This window comes from Mustela nivalis (assembly GCF_964662115.1).
Source record: "Mustela nivalis genome assembly, chromosome: 3".
Lineage (NCBI taxonomy): Eukaryota > Metazoa > Chordata > Mammalia > Carnivora > Mustelidae > Mustela > Mustela nivalis.
This window is the reverse complement of record NC_139022.1, coordinates 150,369,372-150,396,386: the sequence shown is the minus strand read 5'-3', so window position 1 is coordinate 150,396,386 and position 27,015 is coordinate 150,369,372. Positions and strand designations below refer to the sequence as shown.

The 27,015-nt window shown below is 39.2% G+C and overlaps 1 protein-coding gene across 2 annotated transcripts in view; it reads right to left on the bottom strand.

The window, feature by feature from the left end:
* The window catches only part of LIFR (LIF receptor subunit alpha), a 76,906-nt gene that overhangs the window by 27,307 nt on the left and 22,584 nt on the right, over nucleotides 1-27,015 (bottom strand). For both annotated transcript variants that reach the window (XM_082723417.1, XM_082723416.1), the window contains exons 2-10: nucleotides 25,913-26,073; nucleotides 23,998-24,112; nucleotides 21,443-21,582; nucleotides 15,430-15,593; nucleotides 9,911-10,085; nucleotides 7,835-8,089; nucleotides 3,303-3,432; nucleotides 2,694-2,863; nucleotides 687-832 (exon numbers count right to left, since the gene is read on the bottom strand). In XM_082723417.1, coding sequence (XP_082579543.1) covers nucleotides 687-832; nucleotides 2,694-2,863; nucleotides 3,303-3,432; nucleotides 7,835-8,089; nucleotides 9,911-10,085; nucleotides 15,430-15,593; nucleotides 21,443-21,582; nucleotides 23,998-24,112; nucleotides 25,913-26,054 — 1,437 coding nt within the window. In that variant the 5' untranslated portion in view covers nucleotides 26,055-26,073. The remainder of the gene's footprint in view (nucleotides 1-686; nucleotides 833-2,693; nucleotides 2,864-3,302; nucleotides 3,433-7,834; nucleotides 8,090-9,910; nucleotides 10,086-15,429; nucleotides 15,594-21,442; nucleotides 21,583-23,997; nucleotides 24,113-25,912; nucleotides 26,074-27,015) is intronic.

The following is a 27,015-nucleotide window of genomic DNA, read 5'->3' as shown; positions in this document are numbered from 1 at the left end:
TTTAAATTATATAAAATTAAAGTGAAACAATTTAAACAAATCTGAGGATCCGCATGTCTCAGGAAATCCTCTGAGCTCCCAATTACGAATTACAAAGCAGTTTTTTGGGTTATATTCTGCCATTTGACTGATTTTCTAGCAATTATCAGTACATTTCCAAATGAGTATTTTCATTCAGTTATTTTTCATTTTGGACTTAGCACAAATTACAAGATGGTGCAGTACAAAAGTCAAGCTAAGTATCTACAATGTATTTAAAAGTCATGTTCTGACTTGTAACAACCACCTGACTTAGAACTTGTTCCTACTGCTGCACTTAGCAATTTTAAAAATCACATCTCCTCTCTGATGCTTATCAGCCCATTAACTGATGTGAAAGGTTATAGCAACAACTATCCATTCATTTACAAATCTGCTGAGCACCAGCCATGTGCCAGGGACTATACTAGACCTGGAAACATTCTGGGAAGTCAAAGTCAAACTCATGTTCTATGATACCCAGTATTACAACTGTTTCAAGTCCCTACATATAATGCTGTCATTACACTGATATAGTGTCTTACTTCTTACTAAATCTCTATAATAATCCATGTGAGAGCTTCTGCATATCAATTTCCTTAATTCATTCTGAAAACTATTTTAGCCAAAGTAACATCAAAGGAAGTTTATAGAAAAATCTTACTCACCAATTCTTGGACTGAGTTAGTTTTGTTAATTTCAATTTGACATAAAAGTTTAATCTTTCCAAAGTTGCCTGGTAAATGCCAGGAAAGTGTAACAGCTGTTGAATTAATATCCTTCACTTTGATTGAAGTAGGAATACGAGGGCAGACTGTAAGTATAATTTGTAAAGATTACTTAAAAAGTTACTTTCTAATAGGACAAATGACAATTAAAAACAAAACAAAACACCACTAAGAAACAAGAGAGGAATCATTGGTACCTATCAACAATATTCCACTCAACCCATGGCATACACAAACCTCACTTTTACTGCTGGAATCGTGCCAACTGTGTTTCCAGACCAACCACACTCACGGTTCCTTGACTGGCAACAGGAATACTAAAAGGTAGTAATATCATAATCTCTACCTTTAAGGAATGCCAAATTCATTTGGAGAGTGACCAAGAGAGAGAGAGAGAGAGAGACAATGAATAAGAGTATATACGCTAAGTTGGAAATGCGTGGTACACCTACTAGTGGCCATAGGCACGGAGATGCAAGTGTGGTCGGGAAAGTCAGAGAGAGAAGATGGGACTTAAGGTGAGCTCTGAAGGAAGAATCTGATTAAAATTGGCAAAACAGATGCCGAAGAGCACTTCCGACTGGGGTCTTGGCAAGAACAACGGGACGACAGTGAGCCAAACCGCACACGATGCTGGTGATGGCACAGAGGCCACCGTGAGTGGCAAGGAGTCCTGTGACAGTAATACGGAAAGGCAGGGGACAAATACACATGAACACTAGCCCTCAAATGTACCAAATGTAGCTCTTCTGAGCTTAGGGAAAACCAAGAAAGAACTAAAGTGAGAGAAGGAACAGCTGATAGAAATTACTTACATTTACGAATAGGGCAACAAGCTCAGCTACTGGGCACTTGCCAGTCTCTATCATAATGCATTTGGTTTGAGCCCTTCTCCACTGGCTGTGAGTCTGTGAGGGAGGCCACGCCTCCACACCAACACTCCGTGGGCCACAGAGCCCACTACGGCACTGATGCAGTGGGATGCCCACAGGAATGAATGCTAAGACGACGGACCATATTTTATTTCTATCTTGAGCTAGGTATTAATAGGGCTAGTAAAAATTCCAGAATCATCAGCAATAAAAAGGAACCACTCACTGATGTACACGGCACCTTGGATGAAGCTCAAGGACATTACCCTTAGTAAAAAATGCCAATCTCGAAAGGTTAAGTACTGGATGATTCCATTTATACAACATTTCAAAATCACAAAACACAGAGATGAGGAACAGAGGAGATGTTGCCTGGGGACAGGGCTGCAGGAGCATGGTTTGTGTGTGTGTGTGGGAGGGGATGGGTAGCAGGGAGGTGTGGGGAGGTTTGCCAATGGGGCAGGAAGAGGGAGTGTCTCTGTGGAGACAGAACAGCTCTTTATCTTGACTATGCTGGTGGTTCCATGAATCTCTAGACAGATTCAACTTCACAGAAACACGTCCATGCACACACACACCTCTCAATGCACACAGAAGCTCGTTAGAACTGAGCAAGGTCAGCAGTCCAGTTCACCGGTCTGGTTTACAGTATTGTAGCCATGTCGAATGCTCACTTGAAAACTGTACTATAGTTAGTAAGACATCACAAATGGGGAAAGCTGGGGGAGATGTCACAGGGCTTTATTATTTTTGCAACCACTCATGAGTCTATAGTTATTTTAAAATAGAAAGATTTTAAAAAATAAGAATATTTTAAGAACTGGACACAAAATTTTTCAACAATCAAAACTATTAAAGCCACTTAGAGTTTCTATGTAAATGACCAATTCAAATTTGTATCTGAACTCAACAAAATGGTGGAACTTGGAATTATACATTTTAAGGATTTAAAATAAAAACTTATGTATAATTCTAAAGAAAATTATAAAAAGTAAGCACTAAAAGAACTTTAATTTCAAAACATTTTATCCCTTCTAAAATTATTTTTAAGATACTGATTTATACAGCAGCTTACCTTTTTCAGTTATGTTAACTAAAATAGTTGATTCAGATCGACCCAGAGGATTGCGAGCATTCAAAGTAAAATTATATATTTCTTGATTTGGACGCATTTGAAAGAATAACTGATAGCTTTCATTTGTTGGCGCTTCAACTCTTTTAAATCTAACATATTTCCCTGAAAAACTGAATTAAGAGAATAAGAAGAAATATTAAAATCACTTCAAAATGGCACAAGAGATAAATACTTCAGGAAAAAATAAATGGGTAAATTTCTGCTAATTAATCTTTTTTAAAAGTTTGTATTTCTAATTCCAGATGCACTCCATACTTGGCTAGGAAAATGTGTCTGATTCAGAAAATAGACGAAAATCACCAGCCAGAAGCCTACTACCTAGAACAGTCTCTGTTCGTATTTGAGGGTTCTTCTAGGATTTTTTAAAAAGGCACATGAATCTAGTCTGTGTGCATGTCATTTGCAGTATTAATGGTATATCCAATTTTATACAGCATACTGAGGTTTTATCTTACTCATAACAGAAATGAGATACCGCATTTCCCTGTGTCATTTAATACCCTCCAGCGTACTCCCTGCCGTCTGACATCTTTCCCTGGTGAGTTTTACCTTTCAAATAAAGTGTAACTTGTATTGCGTGGGCCCACCAATGCGGTTGGTCTTCCTGGATTCCAAGTACAAACAATCTCTTTTAAATCAGAGGTCTCACAATTCAGTTTTTGAGGAATATCAGGTGGATCTAATAGGAAAAAAATGTAGTTACTTAGTGGTTACATACATTTTCCCTGAAAACATGTTTCATAAATGTTAATTACATTTTGTACATTTCATTTTGGAAATGAAATAACGTATTTACATTTGACCTTCTGAACAATACAGCACTGCCATGCTTTCTGTAGCATGTTTTTCTGGAGTCCATATTATGTCAGAAATGATGGACTAAAATGTACTGCTTAATGACAACTAGCTCATCTGGAAACGCCTCAAGAGCAACCTGAACACATTCTTCCCCCTCAAATCCCACCAAATCTCTCAAAAGAAGCTGTAGCCAAAAAAAATAAAAAAAATCTACAGGGTGAAAAGTATTATTATCTATCATGTCTATACCGTGATTCGAAAGGAAGTACCAATTCAAATCACAGGTCAGCACAAGCCATATTCCAAGTTTCAGAGTTCTTAAATGAGTTACAATGACTATTATCTGCACAGCATCTCTTGGTAAAATTCTGCATCTTCCTAATGTTCAAAGTGACTATAGCTCTTTCATTTTTGTTCTTGACTGGAACATTCCCTGTGATTTTGCAGGGACAAAAGGTTTTTTGTATGTGTCTTAGACTTTTAAAGTAATAATGAAAAATTCTGCAGTTGGACACTAATTATAGAAATTGTTATTTCTGATTTCATGTTTAATTAAACATACATAGAAACAGGTGTTCTCTGTTATATTTATCTAAATTATCTTTCATTAAGTAAGATTTTTTAAGACAATTATCTACTTGTTGAAAAATTCTGTAAAATAATTTAGTTTTTTAAAAACTAAACTTTAAGGGGTGCCTGGGTGGCTCAGTCAAAGTGTCCGCCTTATGTTCAGGTCATTGTCTTGGGGTCCTGGGATTGAGCACTGTGTCAGGCTCTCTGCTTGGCAGGAAGCCTGCTTCCCTCTACCTCCTTGTGATCTCTGTCTGTCAAATAAATAAAATCTTTAAAAACATAAAAAAAAAACAACAACAAAAAAGAAAAACAAAAAAACTAAACTTTAAAAACTGTTCTTAGACTGTTTTAGATTAAAGGACACAGAAAATTCCACATAGTTTCCTAAGGTAGAATAATGTCCATCAGTGACATTTTAGGTAATATTAAGAGAAGTCATGAGTATTTCAAGTCTAACAACTGCATAATCAGATAACACTGACATACTTGTTTAAAAAATTGTTCTAAGGCTAAACTTTCATTTTATTAAAATGATATACTAGATTTTTTAGTATAATCCTGATTATTGTAGTATGTGGCAGATGTGTTAAGTCAAAATAGTTAAAACCCAAATAACAGAAGCAATCAGAAAGAAGTGGAAGCAAAGATGCAGGGAGAAAAAATATGAGAAGGCTGTATTTGGAACATACTGACCGTCTTCTCAAAGAAGTTAACTTACAATGGAATCAGCTAAAGCTGGATAAAAACTAGGTATAATCAATTCTATTACCAGCTAATAGAAAATGCAGTTTTTTAAAAAAGCCATTTTTTATTAAAATATTTCCAAATGAGAAAGTACGAAATTTGACTGGTGACATAAAATATTTACATGCTCTAATTCTATGTCACAGTGTCACAGTGTAGTATTTTGAAGTTTTTGAGTATGATCAAAGATTAATACTTAGGTATAATGCTGAAGTGGTACTATCTATGAAATAGTGATTACTGAACACATAGTATTTATAAAAGATTTTGCCTGTAACTAAATCAGTTCAAGCATAAACACTGACAAGTACAAATAAATAACTATTCTGTCTGCTGGATAATACATGAATTTGCAATCACAATAATAAACTGAAGAGGAAAAAAGCTACTCTTACTAGCACCGAACATCAAATTCTTAGTGACAAACTTACTGAAAGATATGTAAGATCACCTATCACTGAAATAAATCAAAGAAGAGCTAACTAAATGAAAAGATATACATGTTCCTGATTTGGATAACTCAATACAGCGAGAATAAAAATTCTCCTAAGTGGTCCCCTAAATTAATAAATCTAATGCAACTCAAATAAAAATCCTGGCAGGTTTTGATTGTGTCTTTTCAACATATGGTGGGTTAACAGGATATGCATAAGGAAAAGAAATTAATGACTCTTAATCCCTAACTCACACCATGAACTAAAGAAATCCCTCTGCAGGCAAATTCTCTTGCAGCTATTGAGTTAACAAATACTCAATTTTTCAACCTCCAAATGCTATAAATGAAGGTTAAATTATGAATTAAACAGGCCTGTTCTATTATGGTAGAAGAGTAGCACACTATTGGAAAAACTTGATGTATAACCTGATATATAACAAAAACGATGTATAACTTGATGTATAACAAAAAACTTGATGTATAACAAAAACTTGACGTACAGTCTCATCTTCAGAGTTTTAGTTTTTGTCTTTTGTATTTTTAGGTGGATATCTCACTTATCACTCCTCCATACACCACTGGTTCTTAACTTATACTCCATGGTCATTTGTAAGAAACACTGCCAAGTCCTTTCCTAAAATTCCTTTAGGAAAAAAATTTCCTAAAGTTTCAATCTGAACATAATCTCACTCTCACTTCAATTACAAAATACATTACTGGGAAGACAAAACGTTAGTAAGGGTAGAGCCATCAAGCTGAGAAGTGCATCTAATCCTGGTTATGCCCTTGAGACTGTATCAGCCATGCCACATAATTCATCCCAAGTTTCACTGGAAGGAAAAGAGAAGTGGAGAATTCAAAAAAGAATAAGAATCACCACCACACGATCAAAAGAAAATCGCAAAACCCACTCACACTACCTTCCACACACTCTGATCCCGAGACCCATTAGACTAAATTCAGCCTCTGACTCCGAATTCGAGGGAGGAACGGGCAAGGCCATCAGTGCGCCACACGACAGTCACCATGGGAGAGGGGACAGAAACCCTTGAAACACAAAAATCTCTGTGGATATTCAACACAAGCTATGTAAACAGGGCAGTCTCTCACAACAACTTCTGGAAATGTCATGGAATTTTAGAACTGTAGCAATGACCATATTAATAAAGAAGCCCTTGTGCTCTGAAGCATATGTTACACACAGAACATGCCTGGTCTCTAAGGACCCTCTTCTTCTCAGCTGTATTACTTTACAAGTTAGAGAAGCATATACTACAGTACTGAGTTTGTGTAAAATCATCACAGTTGCATTAACTGGGGAATTTTTAAAAAGGCATGTTTTAGTTTTAAAAAGGTATTTCTGTATTAGGTGGGATGTTTTAAAATTTTAATTTTAAAAGGTGTGTTTTAGGTAGGAAATTGACTTTTGAGTAGGCCCCTGAACACAGGGGTCAGGGGTACTAACCTCCCATGCAAGTCAAAAATCTACATACAGGGCAAATGGTTTGCTCTGTCCAAAGAGCATGCAACTCTAGATCTCTGGGCTGTGAGTCGGAGCCCCACGCTGGGTGTAGAGATTACTAAAACAAACTTAAAAAAAAAAAAAAAAAATTCCAAAGAACTTCTAACTCCCCCAGAACTGAACTCCTCGTAGTTTACTCTGACTAGATGCCTGACCTACAACATTAACACATTATTTTGAATGTTGTATGTATTATTTACAGTAAAGTAAGCTACAGAAAATGTTAAGAAAATTGTAAGAGAAAATGCATTTAAAGTACTGTACTGTAGTTACTGAAAAAAATCCATGTAAGGATGCCTGGGTAGCTCAGTCAGTTAGCTCTGTGATGCATGTTCTCATCACTCGTGAGATCGAGCCCCATGCCAGAAATCTGCTCAAAGGTTCTCTTCCTCTGTCCCTCCCCCACCTCTTGTACACGGGTTCTCTAAAATAAGTAAATAAATCTTTAAAAAAATGCATGTAGGGGCGCCTGGGTGGCTCAGTGGGTTAAGCCGCTGCCTTCGGCTCAGGTCATGATCTCAGGGTCCTGGGATCGAGTCCCACATCGGGCTCTCTGCTCAGCGGGGAGCCTGCTTCCTTCTCTCTCTCTCTCTCTGCCTGCCTCTCAGTGTACTTGTAATTTCTCTCTGTCAAATAAATAAATAAAATCTTAAAAAAAAAATGCATGTATAAGCAGACCCATGCAATTTGAACTTTTTTCGTTCAAGAGTCAACTATGTATGAAATAATTCCCAAGCAATGTAGGATTAAGAAATACATAAAAACTACCCGACTCAACAAAACTGTTAACTAAGAACTTAAAACTAAGCAGCTGGGTGTTTCCAATCTTACCACACAAGCTACATAAATACAAATATATAGAAAATGAGCTTAGATTGCATCTTAAAACAAGCAAAAATTTCGTATTAAAAAGAAAAAAAAAAAGACTGCCCAGTCCCCAGAAATAGCACTCAAGTTTTTAAAGAGGAGCAAAACAGATCAACAGACTCTTTAATATTAAATACTTACATCCTGCGAAAATAACAGTCCCAAATATGTTATCTTCTGTTGTAAAAACCACATTTGTTCCACTATTAGCAGAAACAGAAATATTACGGATCTTGATCGCCACATTTTCCCCATCAAGATGGATAAGGGGACAATTTGTTTGGCCAATCTGTGCTGATAACACTTTTTCTTGAGTCACACAACAAAATATTATATCTGAGCCTACAAGTATCACTTTGTCTTGAGGAAAAACCTTAGTCTGGGAATCAGGTGACCCTAGAGAGAACAAAAAAAAATCACAAATATTTTATAAGTCTTTTACCATAAAATAGCCCAGTGTATATAAAATGTTTTATAGTAATGGTGGCCCAAAGGAGCTTTCAAAGGAGCAAGACATATATAAATAAAATGAAACCATGTATGTTTTATCGACTTATGGCTGATGATAGGGGAGCGGAGGGGACTGCAGGCCGATGCCCAAGGTCACAGGTTAGTATCTAAGAGTCTGAAAGTTCACTCTAAATGGGCTTATAGCCACATGTGAAAAATCTACACCAAGAAAAAGTCACCCATTAATTCCATTCCTTTGAAATGGCTTCTATGTATTTAGGGAAGACTTCTTACTTTCCATCAGCCAGAATATATATTTAAGTACTCCCATCCTAAACAGCACTTTTTCTTTAACCCCAACTCTGTGCAGGTTAAAGCCACGCCTCTGCTTTTATTTTCCTGTATGGCTTATCTTATCATTATCTCTAGTTTTCTTTCTACCTACTACTATTTAATCTACCACAATCTGGCTTCAAGCGCAACCATTCTACCGAAGTGGCTTCCTGACCTCTTTGCTCAGTCCAGTGGCCACTTCTCAGCCACCCTTCCTTCCCACATCGACAGCATCGAGTAAGTTGCCTAAGTTCTAACATCTCAAAACTCCCTTCTCCTCTTGGGCTCTACAGCACCCTGCTCTCCTGGGCTATTTTGAACCCTCTGACTACTGTCCTCCACTTTGCTGCCTCTTTTTTCTTCCGTCCTACCCTCAGACAGTACAAGCTTGTAAGACATGCGTCCTTGGTCCCCATTTCTCTTTCTCTGAGTATGGTAACCTCTAGATTGAAACAATTTCGCATACATCTATGTTGATGGCTCTCAGATATGTATCTCCGGCTCCTAGTAATCCCTTGGATACCAAACTGGTATTTCCCACTGCCTGAGACATCCCTACCCAGATACTTCACAATACCTCATGCTCAACATGTTAAGAATGAATTTATCCTTCCTACCAGAGTTATTCATGTATCCCTTGTCTCAGTGGAAGGCATCACCAGCCACTCAGCTGCCCGAACTAATAGTCTTCTTTGACTCTATTTCTTGGTTACCAAATACACAGTCAACTAACTTTTAATTTTAATTCTGTCCCTTCAGTGTTTTCACACCTTTTCCACCTTTTCATTTCCAGACCCAAGTGCCCTACTTTATGCTTCCACTGTCTTTTGCTGAACCACAAGATCCTTTTGCTTATCCACATGCTTCCACTCCCGCCTTCCTCTGATCCATTTCTCCATGCGGTCACTAGAGTGGATAATCTATAATGATAATAGACCTTTTGGAAGACTTCATTTCACTGTCAACTATTTTCCAGGCCTCTCTCATGTTGTCAACATTCTGCTTGCATATGAATTTCATTCAATGTACAGATGATTTCAGGTATCCTTACAGATCATCATGTTCTCTGCAATTAATTCTTCAGCTCAAAGGGATCTGTTCTGTGGGCAAGAAACTAGAAGCCTTTTTTTTTTTTTAATATAGACTTAATGTCAAAAACACCTACATAAAATTTTTTTCAACGCCTACCACAGTGATTTTCAAACCTGGATGGTTATGTAATCACTTTGGAAGATCTTTAAAAATACAGATTCCTGAATCCTAACTCAAGAGTTTTTGAATCAAAATGTTCTGGGACAGGGATCTGGGAGATCCCCACGTGATCTTCATGAAGCCAAATGGCATATGGAGAAGTGAAAGCTTAACCAAAACCTTACCCTTAAGCAAGACTAATCTCATTCCTTTGAAACAAAAGCTTTTTAAACAGTAGCTTACAAGAAATGTTCTTCAGTGGGCTCCAGTCACTCCACTCTTTGCGACCAGAGAAATGAAGATCGTCAACATAGCACCTAATTCCCACAGAATGAGTGGTGCACTCCAAGGGCATGTCTGAGGTCCAACTCCAGTGGTGAACTGTATCTTTACCATTCATAGTTGTGTTGTGGGTCACCTAAAAAATGAACACAAACACAAAATGATATTTCTAAGTAGTGATATGTTCTGGTTCCCTTTAGATTTAAAGAACACAACACAGTCTACAACCACTAAGCTATAAAGGCTCGCCTTTTTGTACAACCATCTCAGTTTTCTATTAGGCGTAAAAGGAGAGTTACAGGGACAATAATCGTGACTCATTTGTTTACCTCTTTTTAAAAAATTCCAGTGTCGTTACAATACAGTGTACTATTAGCTTCAGGTGTATGACATAATGACCCAACATTTGCATACACCAGTGTTGGCTGTGACCGGTCCACCTTCCTCAGCTTGAGGCTCCGCTCCCTGATATACAGGATGTTAATACTCCAGAACATTCAATACAGTTCAGAAAGAAATGAACCATTACCAAAACCGATCTCATTTTTCTTCGAGAAGAAGTAATTAATGGGTTTGTACTCCCAAGAATTAAAGTCAAAGAAAGGAGCAGCATTTCAACGAAGTAACTGTTTCAGATTAGGTTTTCTATGTGTTAACTGTTTAAAAATTTATTTTTAAATATGCGGCTTATAATAGGATAAAATATTAATCTCAACTGTGAAAAATGGAAGGATTTCAATCAAATATCAAGGATCTACTAAAAGAAACCTTGGGCGCTCCAGCTAAAGACAACAGATTAAATAATTGTACTTCCTTCTCTCTTCTGAAATCTTTCTAAAACAGAAGTACACAGATTTTGTTTTTAAAGGCATAGATACACGAGCCCCCCCCCCCCCAAAAAAAAGAAGAAGAAGAAGAAACAGTATCAATGAATTCCTGGATCCTGGAGAGCTGATAGACAATAGTAATGGATTCTGAAGACCTGAAAATGCTGAATCTTAAGACTCCAATGGAAAACGCTGGAACAATCTGATTTCTATCACAGAAATGCCGAAGGGCTCAGGAAGAGGCTGTACCAGGCTCCCCTGGAAGTGCATGGTGAAGGTGAGGCACCGAATAGAAGACTGCGTGAAAGCTTTTCAAAGAGACAGTGGACACCCAGAGATCCCTCCCACATTCTATGCTACTGAAAGACCACCCTTCTTCATCTTGGCAGAATGGAGATTTATGATCTGAAAAGTAAAACAGAACACCTCTGGAATGAAGAGCCTCAGAAAGAGTGGAGAATGGGGAATACTGTAGCAAAAACAAGGGACTTGCGAACCTATACACCAGGAAGGCTGGGGTGCTCCTGCCTTCTTCTCCTACTCAGCCCCCAGGATACAGAGGGCAGAGTTGCTACTTACAAGGCAGGGATCTGAATCGATTTTTCTGGGGCATATGAACAGGTTGTGATAAAAATCTAAAAGAATATTAAGGTTGTGCCAACTTGATAGGCCATCTTAATCACCTATGATGAACCCCAGTCAACTAAAGTCCCTGGATGACACGCAAAAGTTCCAATTAGATTAAAAAAAAAATTAAAAGTGGGGCGGCTGGGTGGCTCAGTGGGTTAAGCTGCTGCCTTCGGCTCAGGTCATGATCTCAGAGTCCTGGGATCGAGTCCCGCATCGGGCTCTCTGCTCAGCAGGGTGCCTGCTTCCTCCTCTCTCTCTGCCTGTCTCTCTGCCTACTTGTGATCTCTCTCTGTCAAATAAATAAATAAATAATCTTTTTTTAAAAAAAAATAAATAAAAAATTAAAAGAGCCACTCAGATATGAGCAGAAACCAGGATGACCAGAAATTGGGGAGAAAGTTCTAATATGAGAGTTAAAAATAAGAAAGGAACTCAAAAAAACTGACTACACTAAAAGAAAAAAACGTAAGTGATATCCTTAGAGATGAGATACTGCATCCATAAAAGGAACAAAAAGAAGAGACAAAAGGGATCTCATGTACCTGAAAAAAAAATTATTAATTAAAAATGCAAAAAAATTCAATAGGAATGCAAGATAATGTTTAAGAAAAACTGTTAAGAAAACAGAGCAAAATAAAATTAACAGATGGAAAGTGGAAACAATTAAGAACATTAGAGGACTAGCCTAGAAGGTCCAATTTCTGAAGAAAAGAGTTTCTAAGGAAAGAAAAAAAAAGGAGAAAATAGTTATGAAAGAATCAAAGCCGTAAGACCTACAATAAGGAGATTCCCCAAGCTGAGAAGCATTGTTTTCAGACTGAAAGGGGCCCAATGACTGTCTAGTACAACAAAGAAAGATAGATCCACAAGAAGAAACAAATGGAACAATGTCTTCCAAATCTTGAGAAAATCACCTAACCTACAATTCTATACCAGCTAAAGTAGAAATCATGCTTGAGTGCAAAATAGACACTTTCAGAAATGTGATGTCTTAATTAATTCATCAGGCATTTTACACTCCCATCAGAAATGTATGAAAGTTCCAATTGTTCTGCATCTTCTCAATATCTGCAATCGACAGTCTTAGAGATTTTGCTAGCAACCAATTTAAATTTAAAAAATATTGTATCTGCAAGCCTCCATTAAAGGCAGCAGATACTACTGACAATAAATAGCAAATACCTACTGGAATATATGCATCCACCAAAATGAGGAAGAGGAAACAAATTTTTAAAAGGGGGATCCACTACAAGAGAGGGCACCTGGGTGGCTCAGTGGGTTAAAAAAAAAGGGGAGGGATCCATTGCAAGAAAAGGTAAAAGGAATCCCCTAGATGATGATGGAGACCCCTTGGACAACAGCTTCCTAAGAAATGTGCCAAAAACCCCACAGAGGTTTATCCTAAATGACTTGTGGGTATACCAAGGTGCTGCAGCTCCTGAGAAACTTCTGGCCACAAGTGTCCTCAGCCTTCTACCACACTCCTGCCACACGAACACTGTACCTGAGTGAACCCTATGTAAGCAGGGTTGAGAAGTCAGTCAGAGGGCCTCTGAGAGAGCTATTCACAAACATACAGCTGATAAAATACTAGTGTGTCTGAACACTTCAGCAGGAGATTCATACAACTTGGAGATTACAAAGGATTAAATTAGTGGGGCACAAAAATTAAACTGAAAATACAAGACATGATAAGAAGTTGTACCTCCGAAAAGGAAAACAGGAGTATATGCTGCTTGGTTTAGCTGTGGATAGTGTTTATGTAACCGTAACACAAATAATGAATACCAGTCTGCCACACATTACCACAGTGTAATAGAACAATACTGGAAAAAGGATGGGAAATGTGAGAGAGAGACAGGGACAGAGAGAGAGACAGGGATAGAGAGCGAGTGAGCACTCCAGCATGCACAAGTGTGCTCCCAGGCCAGGAGGTGACGGGACGAAATTCTCATCTACGACTGTTAAAATAAAACACTGCTCAAAACTGTAAAGAAAAATTAAGAACAACATAAGCACGCTACCCGGACAACAGAAATACATAACAGAAGAATCAGCTAGAAGAACTGAAACCTGCTGTTTACGAGAAGTAAAGTAAAATGGGAGGGGCTGGGGGTGCGGCAGAGATCCCGGGTATCACAACCGCCTGGTCCCCATAGCGCCCAGCTTCCATAACCGTATGTGAGGCCAAGAGCAGAAACCATCATGTTCTAATTGAAACACCAATGTACAGTATTCTTTACTCTTATACAACCACAAAATAGTATCAAAGTGACACAGCATAAGCAGCTCTTCCTCAAATGGTTATCGATAACATAAAAAGAAGGGTCACATTTTACTACAGATCTGCATCACTTGCCCTCTCACATTTCCCTTTTTAAAAATTCATTTGTTCTATCTCTGTTTTTCTGGCCTCTTGGCTGTATTTCCCCGTACAAAGATTTTTCTTCAAAGATCGGAGCCTACTTTGCCGTGGCCATCTTGTGATGCATCTTGTGGCAATGAGTTAATAGGACCCTGAAAATGAAATTCTATTCTCTTACGCTAGATTTCACTTACACTTCAGAGAGTAGTCCCCAAAGGAAATACTGACAACTAGTAGGCATTCAGCAGCTTTACAGGTACCGTTATCATTTACTGAAGTAGATACTTTATAAATGAGAAAAAGGAGGTTTGGGGAAGTTACCCAAAGCCAGTAACAGGTAACTCACCCAGCACAAAATGTCAGTCATCATAAAGAGCTATACGGTTCAATTTTAGATAAGCAATAGTTTCAAGACAACAAGGTACAGCTCTATCAAAGCTACTTGCAAATTAGGCTGACAGGAAAGAACTGCCATTACAACTCAAGAAAAGAAAGAGCACTTTAGGCTGAGGTAATTAGGATGGGCTTTAAAATGAGGGGTAGGATTTGACTCAAGTCTTGAAGTACATTCAATTAGCACAGGTGCAAAGGAAGGGAAGGTATCTTATACAAAAATAAACATATCTATTTTGTAACAGAAACTGTAGTGGTTAAGAAAGAGCACAGACTGTAACTCTGGGTTCCAGCTCCACTACTTCCGGTCTTCCTGTTTCTCTGGAGCTTCATCTTGAAAATGGAGATGATGCTGAGGGTGCCTCCCTCAGGGGTCCGTGGTGAGAATGCAGAGAACCACACACAGAGCATTTAGAGTCCTGTCAGCCGCCGAGGCACCAATGCCCGAAGCTACAGCTATGGCCGCCGCTAACTTAGGAGCTAATACACACAGAGTCGGAAAGGAACACCATGACAACCACCATGAACTAGAGAGTAATTCTTTATCTTTACAATCTAGCCTATCTATGTACTTAGGCAAGTAACTGTAAAATCATGAGCTAGTCTTCTAATTCTTAAATCTATAACTAAGCATATTCAAATCCACTGAGGAAAAAGGGACAAAAGAGGAAATTCCCATACGCCCACTGTCAAAACTCTCACTACTATTCCTCATTCTCCTTTAGATTAAGAGGAAACTCAAGATAGATTATATAAGGAAACCATTTACCAACGAAATTTTAAAAAGAGGGAAAAAAAAGTATGTATTATTAAATGTAAAAATGTTATTTCAGATTCAGATAAATTCAACCTTAAAAATCTCTCAACAATTACTAGAACTATGTTTCAAACACTTTTATGTTTATAGTATTAGCCAAAATTAAATAGTACATTTTATGTATCTATTTCATTTACATAAAAACATGCACATAAAAAAGCTGGACAAAAACACAAAAATAACATTTACTGTGGTCAAGTGGTAGAATCATGGATTATTCCTCCCTTGATTTCCTAAATTTACTATAATTAGTAAGTCATTTACATTATACATTATTTTAGTATGTGATTTGAGTAACAGCACATAGTTTTTAATGAACCCTGAAAGGATATCTGATCTATGACCTTAACAATGTAAGAGTTCACTGATATCACCTTAAAATCTTTTAAAAATTACTTGGCTTCTTTAATGTCACAGGAAAAAAAAATCTATTTTGGTTTAAACTTACTAATTTTATGACTTCCTCATTTTCTTTACGTAGAATTTTAATTTCCCAGATGACATTTGAGTGATGTGGAAAAACAGAACCCCTGTCATTCCACTTTAGGTGTAATGTGGAAGTTGAGAAATCAGCAGACAAATTCAAGATCTCTGGAGTGTCCGGAATTAAAGCTTCAAAAACAAACAAACAAACAACAAAAAAAAACGACTTAGTAAAACAAGTTAATTATTTTTCACATTGTAATTCCATTAATCAACTACTTTTAAACTCCATTCCTTCTTGACCAAAAATATCAAGAACAAAAAACAAACTCCTGGGGCACCTGGGGGGCTGAGGTGGTTAAGCATGTGACCCTTCCTTGATTGTGGTTCAGGTTGTGACAGGGTTGTGAGACTGAGCCTCGCATCCAGCTCTATGCTGGTCATGGAGCCTGCTTAAGATTCTGTCTGCTTCCATCCCTCCCTCTGCCCTGTTCATGCTCTCTGGGCTGGAGGGTGGGGGTGGTGTGTGCAAATTCTCAAAGCATGCTGAAAAAAGTGAATGAGTATTTATTTGCATAAACAGCTCCTAATGATTCAACTGTCAAATCTGAGAAAATGATCAAATCCTAGTATGTCTTCTAATACAAATAACCATCACGTTCCCACAAAACTCTAGTGTGATCAGTCTGGAATCTGTAAGGAGGCAACATCAGAGAGAAGTAAAGGAGCTTCCTCTGTATGACTGTGCCTTAGGCCTAAGAAAATGACAGAATATGGAAAGCCTGTTCTCATAGAGCTTTCTGCAGCCTTCCCACTCACCCGGCAGTGTCAGAGCCCCTGATGCTGGCGGGAGTGACCCACTTTGGGATGCTATGAGCCGTTACTGGTTTAGGGAGCTGTGAACTGCAGCGAAACCATAGAAATGACCAAGGCACTGAGTGGGGGAGCCAACAGGGTACTGTGCAGATGTGGGAAATACTCCGCAGGTAAGAAAGTCCTCCAGAAAGGCTAGGTGAGCTGTTGGCACGCAGTGCAGTGCAGGGGGCTGAGAAAGATAAGGTGTTTAAGTGGGAGACCACTAGGGAAAGGCTGACCAAAGCAGCAAGGACAGAGATCATGAAGCACTGTCATGTTCATGAGGGATAGGGCATTTCAAAGAAATGAAGGATTAGTATAGTAAGAAAGGGAAACACCTAAGATTTCCTCAAGTTTCCCCCTTAGGAAGCAGGCAAAGGAAGCACAGACATTGTGAAGAAATAAGAGAGACAGCCTATGGGTGACCAAGTGTCAGGGAGGGACAGAGAGGGGTTTAGTGAGTGGAGGAGTTTGCTGACAGCGAGTGAGAATGGGGCCCACGGACAAGACTCTCAGAGTGCAGCTGAAGAAAAAGACTTGAATTCAGGACTCAAAGGGGTCAAAGCTTGCCCGAGAGCGGAGAGCTACCAAGTGTCACACCTTTGAGGCACCAGAGAATCCCAGTAAGAATCCTGAGAAGCAGAAGGAAACCAGAGAAGACCCAGCACGGCTGAAACTGAAAGATATGTGTTATCATTTAGGCCAAATCAGAGAGGAAGAGTGAGAAAAGGCCACCAGCATTGGGGAGCATATGGTCGTTAGTGGGAAATACAAAAGGTAAAGAAAAAAAAAAAAACATGCTCAAGGATACAGTAGCTCACAGACAGAAAATGGTAAATTAAAAAAAAAAAAAAAAAAGGCAGAGAAAGTGAAGTATTCTTTAAAATCTCCAAGTCTCCCTATCTACAGAGGATGGGTAAATTACTCCAATAGTCTGGATCAATGAAAAATGTGACTCTCTTCCACTGTATGAGACGCAGGCTTTGTGGTATGAAAGGCAGACAACGCGGGGACTCTGTCTTTCACGTTCTCTCTTCCGATCCCGGTAAGTGAACCAGAGATGTCCAGAGACGTGCACCCCTGGGCCACCGCTACTTCAGCAACGCCCTATGCAGCACAAGGGCAGCTCAGAGGAGTCCTGGCAAGCCCAGACTGCAGGACTTCACAGAGCTGGGGTGGTTGAGTGTGCTAAGCAACAAAAATGGCAGAGCAAACCAAAATAAATTAGTCTTGGAATTTAAAAATAAGTTCTTGGGACACCTCGGTGGCTCAGTCGGTTAAGCCACTGCCTTTGGCTCAAGTCATGATCCCAGGGCCCTAAAATATATCTAATATATATATATATAAATATATATATATAGATATATATATATATCTATATATAAATTTATATATACTTATTTATATATATTCACACACACACAGAACCTGTGTCGGGCTCCTTGCTCAGCAGGGAGCCTGCTTCTCTCTCTGCCTCTGCCCGCTTGTGTTCTCTCTCTGAAAAATAAGTAAAATCTTAAAAAAAAAAAAACCACCAAGTTCTTCATAAATTTAACTAAGATGTGCTGACCACAGCGCTCTACACTGGATCTGTATAAAATACTTACAACTGCACAGGAAATTGGACTGTGGCTTCAAAACCTAAGCACCATACAGCACAGTCAATGGCTCTATAGCTACAGGAGGACAGTGGGGGATGCTTCACAGGACAGATTTCAAGTGGGAGGAGCCACTGTATCACACACCAGAAACTCGTGTAACAAATACTGCATGTTAACTAACTGGAATTAAAATAAAAACTTAATCAAACAAAACAAAACAAAAAACAGAAGGAACAAAAAGGAGGATCAAGAAGCGGTCTTGGTGCAAGGAGAGGGAAAGATGAAGGTGCCAGTGTGACCACGGAGCAGAGGTTTTGAAGAACACAGTTCTTTCAAATGCTTCAGGCTGTCATGATATAGTAACTTCAAAATTGTGTTTTGAGCACTTACAAGTAAGGGAGCACTTACATGAAGGCAATATTCATCTATTATTAAATGCTCCCTCCCTGGAAAGTACATGTAATTTACATTTTATCTCAACAGAAGTGGGCTCCTCTTTAAAACACAAGTCATAGCCAATATTTAAGCTAAAAGACAGTAACAATCACAATTATGCAAATGAAAGGATTACACACACACACACACACACACACTTTCCACTACTTCATAGTACACTTCCTCACAATAAAATGGGAAGTTTCTCTAAGATCACATGAACTATTATTTGCATTTCTTTCCAGCTAAAATAGACACTTGAGGACAATATTAACTTGCTTTCTAGAAGACAGGAACTTTTCAGCTGGGAAATAAGTCTAATCACTTGTGTTTGTTTATTTTTTAAGGCTGGCACATCTTTACCCATAACCTCCATGCTCTGCTTAAACATCAGAGGATGGGAGCTTTCCCAGCTCATTTACAGGATCCACATTATTGATTTTGTCTCAGCCAGATCCATATTTTCAGGTTATTTTAAGAAACTTAAACACTACAAGTCTTATGAAGACTTATTTTTGTGTTTGCCCTTGTCAATTGCAAGAGTATTACATATATGTGCATACATTAAATGCTTTGCTTTATATGCATGGTGTTGACAGCATCTGGAGAAAATGTTAATTTCTCATACTTTTCTTCAGTAGCGAACTGCCAAAAAACCCAGATCCTCTAACGCACAGGTACAGTTCTCTTTCTTAGCTTCTCCCCAACATAGTAGGTACTCGAAGACCTGCTGACAAATCTACCTCCCTTTTATATTCATCTAGTGTGCTTTTCAATTTTCTTATCAGTACTATCATAATAGTAATAGTGATATCTTATTACTTGGGTACTGTTAATCTAATATTCTAATTATTAAAACTGCTATCAACAAATTACATGATTCTGTAAAAGAAAAAAAAAAAAAAAAAAACCAAACAAGGAACTACTCATCTATTAAGTCATCTAGCATCTGTCTTGATTTGTCCTTCTAATTCTTTCTGTCAAACACTATCATCTTCAAGTAACTTCCCTGCCAGAACCTTCTCCTCACCTCTTGAAAAATCAGACAATACAAACTGGCTCTCAGAGTCCTGGGGAATTTTTTAAAAACCTGGAATAAAATTAAGTTAGATTCTTTATACCGTACTACAAAATAATTCCAGATGGGTAAAAGATTTAAATTGAGCATGGCAACAAAACCAAAAGCTCAGAGAAAAAGAGTGGAAGATTCTACTTACATAAAAATGAAATCCATGTTGTTTAAATTTTAAGCTCAGAAAATTATTTGTAGCAAATATGATAGAATTAATAACCATAATATAGAGAGCTCTTGTGAACCGATGAGGTTCAACACAAGAAAAAACTGAGAAAGGATATAGACCAGAAAAGAATAAAAACAACTGGTAACGTTTAAGTAATCACAAAACAATCTGCAAAAACAAAGTGCTATAACTGGGGGCCATCAGACTGAAATGGCAAAACTAAGAGAAATGGACAACACCCAGTCTTGGCAAGAAGTAAAGAACAGGGTGCCCCTCTAATACGATGTTTGTGGAAATGCAAAGAGGCTCCAAAGTTTTAGAAAACAACTGGCAATGGGTATCCAAAGTTCTAACAAGGGGATTCCCAATTTTAGGGATTTAGCCTAATGAAATCATCACACAAATTAGAAACATACATGTGCAAAACATGCTCATTAAAGCATTGGTTGTTAATACTAAAAAAACCAGAAATCAAAATCTCAATGTTAATTATCAATCACGTAACATAATTATGGCATTCAATGGGATATTATGCAGCCTATAAATACAGATTTAGATAACAAACTGAAAAATCTGTGTCTTCTGTTATCAAGTAGTATGAACCTTACTGTTTATATGTATATGCAAAGAGAATATATTTAAGTGTTTTAACAGTATTGCTCTGTGGGTATTGAGATCATGGCTAATCTGTACATTCTCATGTGAATCGCACATTCAGCTGTAGAAAGAAAATAACCAACATGGCTCCTCTCTCTTTATCTTGAAAGGCAGTGAGACAGATGGGAAGTTCCTGGAAAGCTTGCTTTGTTATTATCCTTTTGGAATCTGTTCTATCTCAGACACAGACCATGCCAAACAGGCATCTTATCCATGAAATTGGACAGGTCACCAAGTTAATTGTATTTTTTCCCCTGTTTCAAAGTAAGTCATCCTTGTTAAGTCTCATTGTAATGTCATTATGCCGTGCCATGATAGTTGTCAAGAGAGAATAAACCCACCTCCCCCACCAGGGAGAGTCAAGGTTCCTGGGGTTTCTAAGGTCTCACTGTGTAGCCAAATCTCCATCTCCATCAGCCTGGGTCTAGTTCATGACTCCACTCAGCCTGTTACCTAGGTCATAGGCACTGAATCAACACCTCTGTAAAAGATGCCTGTCACGTGTAAGTCAGTGGCTAGGCACTAGGTACAGAAGAGAAATTTCCTGTCCTACTGAACCTATTCTCTTGCAGAAGTGACCACTTAAGTGCCTTATCACATAATACGTTAGTAACGCAACTGTGAGAAAATGCCACAAAGGAGAAGACACATTGCCTAAGAGAATGTTAAGAAAAGAACAGGGTCTCCTCTAGGAGGGCAGGGTCAAAGACTACCTCCTATGGCAGGGGATGCCTGAAAAATTCTGGAAGGTATGCAGGAATCAATGAAGTGAACAGGTGACGAGAAAGTAGCCAAATGTGGAAAGGATCGTTAACTCTGTGATATCTACTCTGATTGATCAGACGACAGTCTGCTTCCTTCCCAATCTTGGCTGTGCTCTAGAAGCCACAGTATGGCTGGGGAAAAGCAAGCGTTAGTCTAACAACTGAAATTCAAAAGAAGAGTACATTTCTGACCATTTTTTAAAGCACTGCAATGCTAAGCACAAAGGCACTGTGCTGAGTTCTTTTATCTTTATTTTTCCCCCTGAAGATTTTATTTATTAATATCTGAGAGGGACTGAAAGCAAGAGAGAACACAGAGGAAGAGAGGGAAGTAGAGTCACCACAAGCAGTGAGCCCGATGAGGCGCTCCATCCCAGGTCCTTGAGATCGTGACCTGAGCCGAAGGCAGACGCTTAACCCACTGAGCCACCCAGGCGACCCCATGCCAAGTTATTTTCACATCAATTTTCTTTTCAAATACTTACAAACATTTTTTTCATTTAGTGTGAATTTACTTATAAGATTTCCAAAATCATACAGACGGTTTATTGTTATTTCATGATCACCAGGTGGAAGAGCAGGGAGCTTAGTATTTGTTTTCTCTGACTGATAACAAGAATGAGACCTGCAACAGAAAAAAAAATCCAATTTTAATTAGTGGATAAAACCAACAGTGCAATTTTCATAGAAACATGACTAACAGAAAATGCGCTGGAAAATACTTTGTTCTTTCGTACAGAAACACAATAGGTTATACTGCCTTTTAAGACAGAAAAAGGGGAGGTCGATGTAGTCCATCAATGTGGAGGATGAATAACCAGACTGTACCAGAAAGCCGAGTGATAAGCAGGGATGATTATTTCAAGAAACTTGGGATTTGGGCATGCCCTTCATACTTCCCCAACCTTCCCTCTGCAGCCTTACCCAGCGCCGCACATGCCCGCCCCACTACAGCCCTGCACTTCTATACAAGACCATCAAGCAGTCTCAGGTTGAGTACCTCAGGTCCACAGGTACTGGGGATGGGCACGAAACTGGCTGCTTGTGGCCCCTCAGACACCCACCTCAGTCTGTCAGCTGCTTTCTGTTCTGGCCCAAGTTTCAATGGGAACAACACCTTCTCTTCCACTCAGCTTTCAAAAAAATCTGCCAGTTCCCCACCCATTATCCCTTCAGCGAAAGTTGGTTTTTTTCCTCCTTGGTTCCATGGTCTTTTACATTCACATTTACATTATTTTTATGGCTATTCATCCATATTTATGTATTTTTTTAATTCACATTTCTAACGTCCCATATAAATCTGAGTTCAAGAAGATGGACTCTGTGGTGTCTTGGGTGACCCTGCCCCACACCCCGCAAAGACCTCTTCACATTCTTTACTCAGGAGTCCTAACTTCACCAGGGCGGCTCCCCTCCTGTATGCTCACAGAGGGAGGCTTCCTTAGCTGCCAGTAACATAAAAGCCCTGGAATTCGCTAAATCATGCTATTTCATACATATTTTCCTCCAGGCTTTCTGTCCTTTTTCTGAGAAACTGGGTCTTCACACTCCACAATCACACCTTGGACAGCCTCTCTGGAGGCCCACACCGCTCAACACGCCCTTCACCTATAATTTCCGTCAGCGCCCACAGTTATTTGTTTCTTGTGAACTCCCCGAGGGCCACAACAGCTTCCTCTCTCTGTGGCCTAAGGTAGTCATTCATGCTATTTACCATTTTTCAGGTTCTCCCCTTCTGGAATCACAGCAGGGCTATACTTCCGGCTCCTTGGAATCAAGGTAGGTAGTAGGGCTTTATTTGCAGAGACATGTGAGTGAAAATCACATCTGTCCCTTCCAGAAGGAAGCTCTGGAAGCAAGCACAGCCTGTGCTTCCTCTCCTCCTGTCTCCATGCACTGGAGGGTGAGGGACCCCCTACTGGTTTGGGGTCCCAAGTAGAGCCTGGGGGCAGAGATGCCAGCCAACCCAAGAAGGACACTGAACACACGCAGGAAATAATCCTTTATTTTCACAGCAGTAAATAAGGAAAGAAGATTTTAGGGCTACTTTTACAACATAACCTAACTCCTCCTGGTTGACAAATATACCAAAAAGCTTAGACTCACGTTCACTGAACCAATACCAAATGGGAAGACAACACCTGAGTAATACTTAACTGCACACTTATGACCATTTATATAAGGGCCACCCATCCACAAAACGGGACTTGGAGCTGCCCTGCTGAACTACACTGATGTTGCTGAACCATTCAGAGTCCGGCTAGCATTGGGGAAAAGGAAAAGAATATTCCCATTTGCAGAGAACCCAAACGCCTCACCTCTAGGCTTCAGAGCTCTTAGCCCTCTCCAAGATTACCTGAGAGGGGAAGGTGGGGTGACAGAACCAGTCGCTGGCCTTCTAACATCCTTTCCCCCTTTCCCTTAATAACAGGAACTCAAGGTTTATCCAGGCACATTGCCCCGCCTCTTATGCAAATAGGCTTCATCATGTGACTATATTCTGCCATTGAGATGCAAGCAGAGGTGTGTGGGACTCCTTAGAGGTCTCCTTAAAGAAAAGCATCCTTTTCCTCACTGCTTTCTGGAATGCAGACAGGACAGCCACTCCTCAAGTATCCTTGAACCAGGAGATCGCATGCTAAAGCTGGCACAGCAGCACGATGAAGAGGGACCTGGGTCTCTCATCCACAACTGTGCCAGCCTTGAACTGCCTACTCCAGACCAGACATTTTCTGTTGGGCAGAGTCAAAACAAGAACCCACCTGATCTAGACCAATGGTTTGGGACACACCAGTAAAACTTCCCTATGGTAGATGAGAATCCAGAGCATATGAAAGGGGTGTCCTACACTTAATATTCAAATAACGCAACAATCCGTTTTGGCTGGGAGAAGGGTTTTTTCCATCCTGACTGATGTAAGATTCAGATTTTTTAGGAAACAGACAGCTAAGATTTAAAATTTCATTAAACAATTTCCAAAATAAAATCTCTATGCTCTAATATTAAAAACCTTTAGGTTACAGCTCTTCATTTCTCTTACCTGTTCTCAATGCAAACTTCATAAACAGTACCGTGGCCTGCTCCCGAGGGTGCTTTCCAAGAACAGTCCCACACCCGCAAATTGTTAGTTACACACTTCAAATCACGAGGGGCCCCTGGAGAAGGAGAAACACACACACAACATGCTTAATAATTTAACTGCAACATGAAAGGCCAACATATCAAACCGTCTTCAGCTGTGAGTATGAGCACCTGTGTCTGCACAGGGCCCATGTTCTTCGTGCAGGGATGAGCCTGCAGTCACAGATGACTAGTTTTCTATTTGTTTGTAGCTGTTGATTAAAAAATGAGAGGAAACCAAAGGAAGTGAGCCAACCACTAGACCACCTAGGGACTGAGCCTCCATCAAAGTCCCAACATCCGCCACTAAGATAAATGGAGGGAGTCAAGGATGAGACCCAAAGAGGGCCTGGAAGAATTTTATCTTCAACAGTCCCATGTGCCTCCATCCCTCCCTGCAAATAAAGTAACTCTAAGTAAAAATTACATGTTTCCCATGCCCACAAATACAGCTTCTAAGCACTCCTAGCCACTGCCGCCCCACTGCATGTTACCAGACTGCCACGTCATTGAAACCCCACAGCCAATCTTTAAATTTTTACTAAGCAGAGGTGCCTGGGTGGCTCAGTCAGTTAACAATCTCCCTCCCGGCTTGGCTCAGGAGTCCTGGGATCTAACCCTAGGTTGGGCTCTCTGCTCAGCAGGGAGTCTGCCTCTCCCTCTCCCCTTCTCGCTCTCAAATTAAGTAAGATCTTTAAAAATGTTTATGAAGCATATTATATTTAAACAGTAATGAACTCACAAAGTCTCTGAAAAATATTTTTTTGTGTAAGCCTAAACAACTGAAGAGTAACTCAGTTGGTTAACTCAAAATATTATAATCCTATTATAATCCTAATAGTATTTATTCATACCTGTGAAGGCTACATTGGCACCACACAATGAAAAGCTTGTCATGTTAGAATGAAAAGAGAGGAGGTGGTACCATGTAAGAGGGAGAACAAAAGGAAAAAGGAAGGAGAAGCAAAGAGGAGGAGGAAATAAAGTAATCAGAGTATAAAAAACATTATTCCATCTCAGACCTTCTCTGTTAATGTCTCTGAAAAAGTTTTTTTTAATTTTTACATGACTGACATGACATTTATGGTAGCAATAAATTATAAATCTACTTATACGTGACAGAAAACAAAAACAAAAACATTAGAAGCACTCACATTAGAAATCATCATAATGATACTTAAGTTATTTAACAGTGATCTCGGGGGAAAAGAGGCTATCTGTTTAATTATGGAAATAATACAAAAACTAAATACAGGGGCAAAAGGATGATAATGTTCTTTATAGGAATGAGCTAGGGAATATCATCTACACAAACATTCTTAATATATTTAAGGAAGATGAATACAATGTATTATTAAAGAGATTTAGATTTCATTTATCTGACATTCAGAAAAGCAAAATTATAGACAGACACTAGGCCAGTGCTGGCTAGAGGCAGGGAGGAGAAAAGAGCTGAGTACAGAGGAGCATGGAGAATTTTCTGGAATGGGGAGTGTTCTGTTATTTTGTGCTGGTGGTCACATGACTACACATTTGTCAACACTCGCAGAATTTTATCCCAACAGGGTGATCTGTACTGTATGTAAATTAAACCTTAATTTTTTTTTTTTTTTTTCCTGGGGAAAGACTATTTAGGTCTGTATTTACAAGCCTCTTTTTAAGAGAGAAGAAACAGAACACATAGGGGGGAAAAATGATAGAGAAATGGATTTTAACCACAGAAAACCTGAAGGGGTCAATAAAGACACAAGATCATCTCATAATCAAAATAATAATGGCAAAAAATAGCAATGGCATTGCAATCAGTTCATTCTCTAAGACTGAGATGCACTTACCTCTCTTCTGGCTATTTACTTGGTTCATTAAGTACAGGAGAATAAATGTTAGTAAGAGCCACTGGAAATGTGGTGTCATCCCCATTCTTTTACTATCCATCACCCAGGAGGGTCTTCTTAAACGTGAGGAAAGGTTCATCATCCGTGCAAAGCAGTCAGTCCTGGACGAGAAGAATTTCAAATGTGTTCAAAATGCTGCAGAGACACCTCTTGGGCTGTGCACAGCACCACGGAGAGTGGATACTGACAGATACTGACGGGTACTGACATGTACTGTACGTTAGTAACTTTGCAGATTAACTAGACCCAAGCTGCCTTGGCTTTGGGGGATGTCAATAATCAAACACAGCTGTAGCTTTTGTGATCCATCACAGGGTCAGTTTTCAAATGGCAGGTTTCAAGTTCAAGATTATAACCAAACAATGTATTTCTCAGCTCTCCATTCCAATACTACTACTACACTGTAGAAAAGCAATACGTGAAACTGAAGTTTTGACAATTTTCAATTATCTATGGAATGAAATTTTTAAGTTCAATTAATATAGTCACTTATGACAAGTAATGTCTTTCTTTTCATTTACACTATGATGTGAAGTTTCTATTGCATGTAAGAAAAAATCAGGTTAAATAACAGTATAGGGAGTTCACAGATGTGGCTAAAACAGTGCCCAATACACACAAATGACTAAGATATAACAAATATTACAATGATCATGGGAAAAGGACCACTGGTAGACAAGAGATGTCCATTCCTACAGACGAGCAGGACTGAAGCCAGTGTGCCATGGGGGAAGGGATGCCTTGTAGGCAGGAGCTGTTCAGCCTAAGAACTCGAAAGACACTTGTCAGCAAATGACCAGAGACAGACTACCAAGTGCTGGGTCCCCATTCAGGCACTGGAGGATCACACTGAACCAAAGTCCCAGCCCTCAGGGAGCCTGGAATCTAGCTGGGAAATACATATATATAAACTACTAAGAAATTTAAGATTTTTTTTTTTAAGATTTTATTTATCTGACAGACAGAGACAGTGAGAGAGGAACACAAGCAGAGGGAGTGAAAGGGGGAGAAGCAGGCTCCTGCTGAGCAGGGAGGCGGATGCG